The following is a 12,384-nucleotide window of genomic DNA, read 5'->3' on the forward strand; positions in this document are numbered from 1 at the left end:
AAAAGTTCAGTGATGCTGGAAGGGAAAAATAGTTCAAGTTTGCATGAGACCCACTGGAGAGGAAGGAGTCTGAGGATTCAAGACAGCTGTGCTGACAGCATCCCTTCACCTTGTCACTGCTCTCTGAGTAGCACTCCCATACACTAAGGTCTTACCAGCACTCTTGGAAGGGCTATCTTGGAAAACAGTGGATTTAGGTAGATTTTCCCTGAAAAAATAATTTTAATTCACAACGTATTGCAAAGATTATCGTACAGTCTTTGAACACCATCAGTGTGGCTGAAGAAAGCATGTCTCATTTGAACTGTTTAAGTTTCTTTCCTCTTTCAGAGGACAACTAAGTCACAAGGTGAACTGCATCTTAGCGAGGCTCAAGAACTGGCAAAGTGATAAGAAATGGCGTTTGTGTAAATGGCAAATTCTAATTACAACAGAAGGTTAAACAGTGCAATACTTCGTGGGACCATAATGTTACTTCCCATCTCCAACCACCCATGTGCTCGTTCAGGATGCCAGCTGGCAGAGCACATCTGTCTGGGGGAAAAGGCACTTCCCTGTCCAGTCCTTTCTTTCAAGGCATGGAAAACACCACCCACATTGCCTGAGTAACCCAAAGCACATTGCTTTGTCAGGTCAAAACATTGGTTTCCTCAAGACACTGTGCAAGACTCCTGAGTAAATAAAAACGTGCAGGAAAAACGGCCTCTGGAACCATCGGGTCTTTTAGATAAATGGCATTTGTGACAAAATGCTTTAGCTTCCACGGTTCTGATTTGTGTATTTGGAAAACATTCAGTCTCTCTTTAACCCACAGAATTATTTATACTCCTAGAGAAAATTAATTTATAATTAATGAACGCACACAGACACTGGAACATTTAATTAAAGGCCTGGAAGATGAACAGTAGGCAGCAGTATCTTCAACAAATGAATATTTATATTGTCCGAGAGGAAGCCAGGGAACTTCAGACAGACTCATCCAAGTGAGGATGCTGGGCAGCGCAACAGCAGAGACTGTTTACTGCAATAAATGCCAAGTACAATACAGAAGGAAACAGACTTCTCATGGAAGGGTTGTGCTAGACACTCCTTGAGGAAAGACTTCAGCTTCCCTGGAAGAGTTCAGTGGGGACTTCAACAGCTCACAGCTTTTATAAACAAAATAAACATCACTGATGAGACATCTGACTGCAAAGAAGAACAACTAATGCAAACAGTTGGGTAATAGCAGTGCCATCACTCCAGTTTAGAGCACACTATGCAGCACTGAAGCCACCACCTCTTAATAAAGAGACTGAAACTGGGGTAGAGATCAGAATCTGATAGACTGATTGAAGAGAAGAATTTCATAAGAGACTTACTAAGCAAATATTATTCAGAAAGTGAGAAAGATTACGATAAAAGCACAATAGAATGATTATTGCAAGGAAGATACATAAGTGAGCAAATATTTTCTTTGTATGTTTTGCCACCTGTTGTAATTTGCTGACACAAGGTATCATTAAAGCAAAGAACTTCAAACTTCTCTACATGAGGCAGTATCTTTGTACAGATCAGTGCTCAGAGCAATGAATGGGTAATGCTAACAGGAAAGGCTCTCACTTGCACGATGTCCTGATCACATCCAAATTCCAGACCCTCTGGTGAGACCTTCTCAGTAACTCTCTGTGGAGGATCCAACGAATATAACTGCTACTCAGCTGCGAGGATGGCTGACACACAGGAGCTCAATGGACTGCGTGTTTCCATCTGCAAAAAGTCATCTCCTTACTTGCACTGCTTAAGTGCTGAGATAGTTTTGCCTGGATAAAGAGCTGGAGCCAAATACTTTTTCCCTTTTAGAAGACTTCAGAATGGAGAGGCATCACAAACATTAAAAAAGTGCTCTGTGCTCAGCACCTTAATTCCCTTTGAAACACACAGCTACGAGCAGCAAAGCGGTAACAACCATTCCCAAACTTCAGATGTTTTCTTTTTGTGTTTGTTTTTTTAATTTGTTTGTTCCATTTGTGGGTTTTGTTTTTGGCTTTTGGGTTTTTTTAAATAGATCTGCTTCACCTTGAGCAAAGTCAAATGCTGTCCCGGATACCAAATACTTTAAGCAGTTAATACAGAACTTGAATAAGTGAAAATGAATCTCTGCAACTGTAGTGAGCAAAAATCTGTGTTTATTTTAGGCTAATACAATGGGAACAAGAGTTTAATTTCATAACTGCACTCAAAGGCATGCAGCAGAACTAATGGGCTTTTACAAGGGATTTTACAGCCTCCAAATACAAAACTCCGGGCTTTAAGAGACAAACACACACCCTTGTCCACCAAGCACTGCCCTAAATTGCTCCACAGACTACTGGGTGGGGAAGTCCTTTCTGACAGTGCTATTCAGAGCCAGCATTACAAATGAATAGAACAATAGCCAAGAAAAATCACCAGTGCACTGATGATAGATTGGTTTAATATGGCAGCGGCTGGTGAAGTGATTGGGCACAGCAGGAGGATAAAAAAAAAAAAACACCAAAATGCAATGGATATCACCGTGCTGCTCTCCATTTTGCTCTTCTCTTAAGCTCCTCTGGAAAAGCCAGTAAGCCAGGGAAATCCCTACCACAGAGAAATTTCTGCAAGGCAAAATGTAACAGCTGGAGCTATACTGGCAATAAAAGCTTCCTATTCTTAAGCTATCTCAGCAACACATCTCTATTAATTAGCCAAAGATAAATCACCTCTTCCAAGTATGATGGAAAGGGCAGAAAATGCCAGCAACAAGGCAGCTGCAAGCAGCACAAGTGTGAGCTATCAGCCTGCTCTCAGGCATACATCCACCCACTGGACCACGGTGGTCTATTTGTTTCAGAGCCAAACAGATATAAGATGGACTGAAAGCTCAATACAACTCCACAAGAGACTATTTGGCACGTATGACTGCAAAGAGCATTTCCCAGCTTGAAAAGTCACCAAAGGCACAATGGAGGAGGCAGTAGCATGGTTTAAATTGGATGCTGTCATTCTGTCATTGGATCAATTCAGCCATTAACACCTGAAGTGTTTTAGTGCTGCTCCCTCCCCATCAAGGCCCGCTGTGGAGAAACAGAAAACAACAGGCAGCAAACTGGAGGTTATGTAGGTGTTCCAGAATTCATACTGAGTAGAATACCAGCGCTGCAATTTGTAAGCCCTGCAACATCAATCTGCTGCACACAACACTGGAATAAGGCACCACAAGAACAATAACCAGCATCCTATCTGATGCTTCCAATCATTTGCGCTCCCAAACTTGGAGCTGCCAGCTCTGGAGCCGGCCACAGGCTCCCTTCTCCCTTTGTATTTGCCAATTCAAACATGAAGGGAAGAAAAAGAATCATAATCCCGCTTGGCCTCTCTCAGAGAACTGCCTCTTGGAGATCCTACTACAGTGACAGCAAATCACTGGCCAACTTTGGCATAGACAGCTCTCAGTAAGTACCCACAGAGCCGCAGTGCTTTTTAATACAAGTTTGGAGAGGCACCAGAAAGTCTGCCATCACTGTACAAAGGGAAAGTGATGTGCACTCTGCGAGGCTGCCCATCAGCCAGAACCAGAGCAGGGAACAACCCTGGGAGCACTCCCTAGCAGGTAAGAATCAATCAGTGCTTTCCAGAAAGTAGCAGCATTGCACGTTCGGTCATTTAGGAGGCTGCCGCATTCAAGATTTATGACTCACATAGTATAGTATCAGAGTTGGGTCCACATGTTTTCAAGCCTCTGCATACTCTAGCAAGGCAGTATTTCGGTTTTATTTTTTCACACTAAGCATGGCATGGCTTGCTACCATGCATATCCTAATACAGAAGCTGGGGAAAGTGGTGCTCAGCAAAGTCCTAAAAAGAAAATACCAGAGCATACAATCTTACCTAAAAATGTTAAACATTAGCTTTTTGATGTTTATCCTCCCTTCTTAGCAAAGAAAAGTCACGCCTGCCCTGAGTTTAAGGCTGGCATTTTCAAAGAAAACCAAGGCAGAGAGCAAATACTACTCTAATTAAATAGGACCCGAATCCTTAACTCTTCCCCTTTGAAAATTCCTGCCTAAAGCCCTGCAGAAAAAGTAACCCTTGTGCTAGCGTTTAAGAGCATATGACCAAGCTAACAGCTATTTTAATTAAAAAGCACTGCTCCGGCTGCCTGAAGAGGTTTTCTGCTCAAGACAAACATTTGCTTCTTAAGCCAGCTTCCAAAGCGGGCGTTATTTGGTGGAGTCAGCTGTTAGCACACTGTGCTTTCCTTGAGACAAAGGTCTCCTAGATAGAACACACAGTTTGCCGGAGCCCCTTTTTGGGCAAAGCCTAAGCCTAAACAAACACAACGGCCATGGGAGCCTCACTCTCCCAGCCAGCGGGAGGGAAATGAAAGGGGGAGGACAGGCCAAGCCCACAGCAGCAGGGCAATGCAGGTCTTCCCAGAGCGCCTGAGCGTGGGCACAGCACGTCCCCAGCCCCGCAGCTCATCCCACAGCTCCCAGCGTGGCACTGCAGGAGGAAACAACCAAGGGCTTCACTCCATGGAGGACGCAAACCAACCTCTGTTGTACTCTGCCCCTGGAAGGTGACCCGGGCCTCACACGGGTTCACACTGATCCTCCAGAGCACTGCACACTGAGCAGGAGCCCTCCTCAGCCAAGACAAACAACAGCACTTACAGCAAGTGTTACTTCAGTATCCAAAGCCTTCTTGACACAGAGCTCCACAGGTTAGATCAACACAGTAAACAGGTGCATTTTAAAGACAGCCTTGTTTCTTTATCTGAGTTGTGGTCTGGAATAACTGAGGAGCCCTTATAACCCTGGTCTCACTGCCTCCTTGGAAGGGCACCCTCACCTTCACACGGTTTTACAGTGACTACCACCACTTTCTCTGTATCAGCTCACTCAGGAGACCTCTGTGAATTTTAATTCCTGATCCCAAACAAGAAGTCATGAGCTGGCTGGGATTTTTTCCTAGATTAGTGAGTCAAAGGGATTCACACCAACAAATACCAAAGCCGGTTCAGAGCAATGGTGGCTCAGAGCGGGGAAAGAAACATTCCTCCTTGGACAGCAGGGAGCCCTCTACATGTTTAACTGCTGCAGAACCGCAGCATCAAGGACAGTCTTTACATGCCAAAGACATTAGCCAGGATTTGGGGCCTATTTTGAATCAAATCACACTCAAAGCACACCCAGTTCTCTGGCCTGCCAGGCAGAGAAGAACAGGCTTTATTTTTTACAAAAGTATTTTTATCTATTTCCGAGAAATCTGTGACAGTGTCTTGAGACGACAATTTTTTTTTTGTGTGAGGACCAGTGTTTAAGACTGGGACAAGATACAGTCATACTTCAAAAAAACAACAAAAACACCCACCACAATTAACATTCCACAACAGAAAAGATCTGGGGGCAGCTGCACAAAAGCAAGTCCAGGATCGTTCTGCCAATTACAGATTTAGGAGTCATTACAATCCTATGAAATATGAGAACTTTACAGGTGACAAAAACATCAGTGACAGCAGGAACTCCTCATCATTATTGAAAGGCAAGATTTTATCTTTCCGGAAAAAGCAGCAAACGAGAAGGAGAAGGCACACACTGCAACAAAGGAGGAGCAATGGGCTCTGTGAGAGGCGTAGGAAACCAGATGAAAAGCAAACAGTCTCTCAAAAGCTGGATTCCAGTACCAAACAGAGGAAACATTCGAAAAATGCGTGCTTATGTAGTCCAGCCTACCACCTGTCAGAGAGCCACAAGAGGCAGATGGTTACAAAAGGAACTGTAACAGATTCTGTTTCAATGAAGGATACTTCAGTACTGCTTAGCACAGAACTGTTCTTCAGCGGGTGGAATGGAGGCTTTCGATTTCCACTGCTGCACTATAAGCACTCATTAGGACAGACACCTTAACAGTTGTTTGTTCAGTTCTCCCTTCTTCACTAGCCTTAAAGATGATTTATAATGTTATAAACCGTGTTTGTGCAAAAGATGGACCAGCACTTCTACTACATTTCCTTATTGCTGAGTAAATCATTTTTATTGTAGCTTACTGCTATCAGAGCCAGCTGCAATTTAACCTTGAGAAAGTCTCCTCTCTCCAAATCTACTCCAGTAGTCCTCATCTCCAATCTGGACGCATACAGCTATCCTGCATCATTCTGGTCATTCATGAAGAAAGTGACTGAAGTCAGTTCAAAGAAAACTTTCAAAGCTTACACCTCTGAGGTGTCATGAAACACCACTTGCCCACACATTTACTGGGCAAAAGGAAAATGATGAATGTTATAAATGAATTCTTAAAAGCCAGAGGGCAAAGAGTGTTTCAGGGCACAGGCTTTTAGGAAAGCAACATACAGAAAGCCCCAAATAAAGCCGCCCATAAACACTCAGACCAGCAGTAACGCTGCAGAGGAACGGCTATTGCTAAGGCATCCTGTGGACAAGGGCACAGTGCTACTGCCCTACATATTTCAAACATGAGGACGTGAACATGCATAGCTACTTCTGAAGATACTCATGTTTTAGTTCAAACACCAAAATTGGCGCTGTTCGCTTTGGACAAGATAACTCAACTCCCAGGAGACTCTAATGTTGACAGTTCAAGCAGCTAAACCACTGTTTCCTCAACTGTGAGACCACTTTTAGTTCTCAACTGACCTGATTCTTAAAGTCTACAAAGTCAATGGCCTTGAGAAGCCATTATCTAAAACCACTGCTGCGTTGATAACCTTAACTTCACCATAAACAAAGGAAATTCTCAGAAAAAAGGATTCAACTAAATTGTTTTAGAAAGCCATGGGAATATAAAGTTTGGTGAGTTCCTCCTTGCAGGGTTTCACAGGAGAGAAGCATCGTTCATGCACATACAATTCTCTGGATAGACTGCACAGACAAAAGTAAGATGGCCTAAAACTTGGCCGCAACACTGACAATTTGTCTTAATGTTAGTCATGAGACCAGAAGAGGCTCAGAGGGAGAACCATCAACTGCACTGCAAAGTGCTTCAGTGGTTAATCAGAGAGAGAATCTACCACAAAACCAAACAGAATCACAGCCCTTTACCACCATGGCCTCTTCCAGGTGCAGAAGTCATCCCTGGTTGACAGCAGCCACCCACCCAAACCCTGTAAGCCAAGCTAAGCTTATGGCACTTTTACAAATCAAAGGAACCCCTGGCAGATTTTAAACTCACACTACATGCATTCATAATTCATTATCTCCTTCCATCACGCTTCAGGAACAACCCCGAGATTCGTCTATTACTGACATGTTGGAAGCCACATCAAGGTTTATAATTCCTGTGGCATGAAGCAAGACTTCAGGAATCACTGAACGATTTCTGGCTCTGCACCCAAACTCTTCGTGCTTTCGTTTGCAGGAAAGCCTTACCAACATTCAAATAGAGACGCTGTACACAAGAATGGTACTTGCTCATTAAGAGGAAGACTCACTTTCTCCTGTTTGTATCAAGCTTCAAAGAGCTACGCAAGCAGTGCTGCCTTTTTCTCCCTTACGTGGTTTTTACTTCACTTAAGAACACCCCATTTTAAAGTTAATGAGGTTTCTTAACTACCAAGTCTCCTTGACAGTGAAAGTCAAACAGTTTTTAATGAGATCGATGCTTTCCGAGGAGAAAAAACCTAAAAATGAAACCCTTTGGTCTCTAGTAGTCAAACTCCTCACACTACAATTGTCTGAGTTACCAATCACTACAGATGTTCTGATATCAAACACAGTATTTTCTAGATAGAGAGAAGAATATGCTCAAAGTTCTTCAGAGCAAAAGGAGCTCGTTCAGGCTTAGCTCCAAAACAAATATCCCGATTTACTTACTGAAAGAAGAAACGAACATTGCAATATGGACTCCATTGCCAGTTCTAAGGTTGTTCCATTCCCTATGATTTTGAAAGAAGAGTTCTACCCAACTGAAAGTGTGCCAGCTAAGAATGACTAACATGATTTAAAAGAAAGAAAAAAGGAAAAACCCACAAAACCGGAGGTATTTGTTTATTTTTGAGGTATGGGGACATTTTGTGACTAAAGATGACACTGAATTTCCTGTAAGCTACTTCCTTACGTCACGCATAATGCTTTCTTGAAATACATATTTTCCCCCACTACAGACATACCAGAATAAAGCAGACTCACTTAGGAAGCAAAAGTAGCTTCGCTTGTCAACGAACTGCAGATAAAAATTAGCCGGAGCAGACAAACAGCAGTAGGAAAAGCATGAGCTTCCCATGGATCAGATTCTCTTCCCTCCCTTTTCCCACCCATGTTTTCTTACAGATTGCTTTAGCTCTTTAGGAGTGCTATTATCTACGTAAGGATTATCATCTCACATTAAAAACAAAACGCATCAGGAAATCACCAAGGAACAGACTTGAAATAGCAAAGCCATGGTTTGTGCTTTTGTAAAATACACACCCTCTTACAAACTAATCCACACAAGCAGAAGCACAACTCAGAGTCGCGCTGCATGGTGCCTGAAGAATCACACCACTTCTCTGTCAAAATCATGTGCACATAAGCCTGTAAAGCTGAATAGTGCAGTGGGAAATGTCTTGTAATGTGGTAGCTTTGATGCAAACAATCTTGCTCTAAAGGCTTCACTGACATCTGTGCCTCAGACTGCAGAACAAGTACAGATGTGAGCTACACTCAGCCTCTTGCAGCTTGCATTGCACGTTGGGAAGAGGCCAGAAGTCCCACATTTCATTCCTGTGAAGCGTGCCCCGACCACACAGAATGATTCCTATCGGACGTACCTGTCCACTGCGGTGGGCAGCGGCAATTGTAGGTGTTCACGCCGTCCACACATATACCCCCATTTTGGCAATTGTGATTTGGGCAGTCATCAACGTTCTTCTCACAGATGTTCCCCTCGAAACCTGTTCAAAGCAGAAACAAAGCAGACTGAAATGGGCTTTCCAGTCTCTTTTGAAAGGGAATTCATCCTTTATGCAGCTTCTTCCACCATCCCCGTTTTTCCCCCCTCCCTTAAAGACTTGTCCCGTTAACCTAACCCTGATGAACCAGGACACAGCAAGCTGACCAGAGACTTCATTGAATGCCTCTGCTGATGGCATGTAGGTCAGATTACACAGAGCACCATTCCGTACAAGTTCTTCCTATAGAGAAAAGGTACTTAGCGTTCACTTTGTGAATTCCCCAGGATTGTTTATATGCTATGGCTCCATCAAGGTAGATCACATGTGCTTTGAATATGAGCTTCCAAATTCCTGATCTGGCTCTCTTCAGCATCAGGAAAAATCAGTCCATCAACAGATTAGCCACTGCCCAATCAGTGCTGATAAATTAAGCCCTGACTAAAAAGCAGAAGAAACCAGATGCTGAAAATCAAAGCTCCTCATGAACACAGTCACACTCTACCATGCTAGATTTTTTTTTTTTCCCCTTTAAGTAAGGCAGCTGTCAGTAATTCATCTTCCCCTCAATTTCACCTGCTGCTTTACCTCACACTTCATTAAACAAACCTGCCACTTCTGCTGGTGAGATAGCTATTTATCAAAGCACAAGTGGATGCATGCTAGCGTGGATGAAGTAAGTGGTTCCAGAACACATGCATTAATTTAAAACATCAGCTTTGCTTCTTCACTGCTTTGGAATGTAGTATTAACTTGACACAGCCCTGTCATCCAAATCTACGCTTTAACCCCCTCCACTTTTGATGTCCTCTTCTAGAAAGTTCTTTAACATCTGCATCAAGTTACACAAGTCCTCTAAGCAACATCTGATCCTCCACAGAGCCTGCTATGTGGCAAATGAGCTGAGACTGTAAAGCTCTGAAGCTACTTCTCCAGATGATAGCTGCTCTCAAGACTGCTGCTCCTGAGACAATTCATGCCCATTCTCATCTTCTGAGCTTCTCCAGTAATGCAGGGAGGTGCTGGAAGCAAAGAGGAGCATTGTTGCTAAACCATATCAAATGGACTGTCATCTAGCAGCAAGGAAGAACAGATTCAACATAAAGGTACCTGCAGTATTACCCTCTCTCAAATACCTTCTCACCTTCACCCAAAGATCCTGCCAATTTCATCACAATGGGGTAAGTTAAATAGAAGAAAAAAAAACAACAGCGTTTAGTCTGAATCTGTATCCTCACAGCAGTGTCTTCCTGGCAAAAGCTGCATCAGCTTGCTTTTGTGACTGAGGAGAACTACCCCACTGAGCACAGATTGCACTCATGCCAACAGCGTGATTAGTATGGACAGACACCCAGAACAAGTCAGGAAGGCTTAAGCTCCTATCTCCTCAGCTTGGAGGATGTGAAGACTAGTCCTGCTTCCTAGTGTGTAGTAAACAAGTACCCGACATCAGGCATTTATTTAGAACTATCTATTTAAAACACTGCAATACTGCGATCCATCTAATTTGTGAATAAAGCTGCCCTAGGAAATTTAGCCTTCATTCTTAAAATCAGCCCTTTAGAGTCACAGTTGTTTGGGCCTGACATTGGAGCGTGACGTGCACAAAGATGCTGAAACACAAACTTTTCCCAGGCTGGGTCCGAGGACCTGATTTCATAGTTACATCACCTGAGTTTTTTCCAGAAAGCCAAAGAGTTTTGATGTGTTTGGACACCTGATGCTGCTTTCTGCTTCTCCCTGTGCTGGGAGTAACACACTGCCCTTTGCTTTCTGCACAAGAGCAGCCTGCAACCCATAACCTGACTTTTGCTCTACATCTCCAAGCACAGCCAACCGCAGAATGAGAACCACCAGGGGAAAAGCGTTCCCACTGTAGCAGCGTGTTCTTCCTCCTCCTCCAGCACACAGAGGCATACAAGTAGATAAGTTTACTCCTATGTCATCAGCAACTTCCAGCCCACCCCACAGCACCGTACGTCCAGTTGTCTCTGAATGTTAAAAGCAGATATCAAGTTCAAGCTGGAAGTTGGATTTCCTGCTGCACCACTGAGCCATGGGTGCTGGACGCCTCCCTCTCTGCACGGGGCAGTGTGATGCTCCACCACGGCACGGCGTGAGGTTACTTCCTCTTCCCAGGAAGTGTTGCAGCTCTCGTAAACAGCCTGTTCTGGCCTGACAGATAGCTTCCTGAACAAGCCCTTGGAATTCCCTAGGGTCCTTATCTTAGTTAATGGCTAATTATTTTGATGGATAACAATGAATAATCACTTTCCCAGCTAAGAACTTCCTCTATTGACTTGTTTAACATTCCACTGAAGGTTAGTTGCCAAATGAACTCCTTTTTTGTCCAGTATTTATAACTACGAGCTCATTCTTATATTGAAAGGACTCGCTAGTGCTTCAGGTTAAGTCCCTTTCACAGGAGTACTTTTTGCTATGACTGTTATGACTGACCTACCCTGCCTACTTGTCTACACTCTTATCTAAAAATCAGCGAAGCCCAGAGGAAAGGCAATTATACTACACAGACAGAAATTAAGCAGTTGCCTCTCGTACAGATATCACACTGACAGCATCTCACCACTTACGCTTGCCACAAATACTGACTTTTTCTAGTGCACATGACTTCATGAATTGCCTCATGGAAGACTTGTGTAAACCCACAACCAAAATGGGAACCTGAGAGTTGAAAAACATCAGCTTGGCTACGCTGTACATACACAACAGTTGAAACACTGGAAGAAAAAGAAAGGTGCTGAGACAGTGTAACTCCAGGTTGTAGCTTTTCTCCCTATTTCAAACCTCTCATCTTCAAATACTTGTATTTACACAAAATGAAATTCATTCAGAAGCAAAGAAGAAAACTTCTAGGGGTAGCAGAAATTGATTTCAGTGCCAGTCCAGGAGTAATTTAGTTATGCTCAAGGTTCAATTCAGGCACAGTCAGTTCCTTCAAAACAGCTTCAGAGATCAGAAGACACAAAAATGATTTTGAAGACCATCCCAGATGTAACTGCTTCCTGCCAATGCACCCCTAACGCTGAGCTCTGGTAACATCTTCAGGCAGCCCAGAAAGAAGGGCTAGAGCAATTCCTTTTATAGTCACATTATTACGGGCACTGCTCCAATGCAGAGAGGGAGTCTAAAGAGGAATTCCTAGCCCACAATCTTGGCACTGTCTTCCAGACGAGCAGGACTTGTTCACTTCTTCCCTGGGCGTGACAGGCCACTGCTTCCAGCACTCCAGAGGTGTCACAGTAAATAGGGCACTGTAAAGGGAAGGAAGTGGCTCGGAGCCTTGCTTTTATCTTACAGTTTAAGATCAGCAGCGTGCCCCCCTTCAGCCCCTCTCTCCTTTTTTTCCCCCCCCCCCCTCTTGTTTTTCAAATGATTTGTTTTAAAAATGAAATCAGCAAAACAACACAGCCAACTTAAACAAATACAGGAAACACAGAAGTGAAGGCTCTCAAAGCAGCACCAACTCACCCCCC

The 12,384-nt window shown here is 43.6% G+C and overlaps 1 protein-coding gene across 1 annotated transcript in view; it reads right to left on the reverse strand.

The window, feature by feature from the left end:
- NOTCH2 (notch receptor 2) overlaps positions 1-10,340 on the reverse strand; it is a 55,150-nt gene extending 44,810 nt beyond the window's left edge. The window contains exons 1-2 of the mRNA XM_010715907.1: positions 10,334-10,340; positions 8,771-8,893 (exon numbers count right to left, since the gene is read on the reverse strand). Coding sequence (XP_010714209.1) covers positions 8,771-8,893; positions 10,334-10,340 — 130 coding nt within the window. The remainder of the gene's footprint in view (positions 1-8,770; positions 8,894-10,333) is intronic.
- Between the last annotated feature and the right edge of the window lie 2,044 nt (positions 10,341-12,384).

The sequence above is a fragment of the Meleagris gallopavo genome, chromosome 10 (assembly GCF_000146605.3).
Source record: "Meleagris gallopavo isolate NT-WF06-2002-E0010 breed Aviagen turkey brand Nicholas breeding stock chromosome 10, Turkey_5.1, whole genome shotgun sequence".
Lineage (NCBI taxonomy): Eukaryota > Metazoa > Chordata > Aves > Galliformes > Phasianidae > Meleagris > Meleagris gallopavo.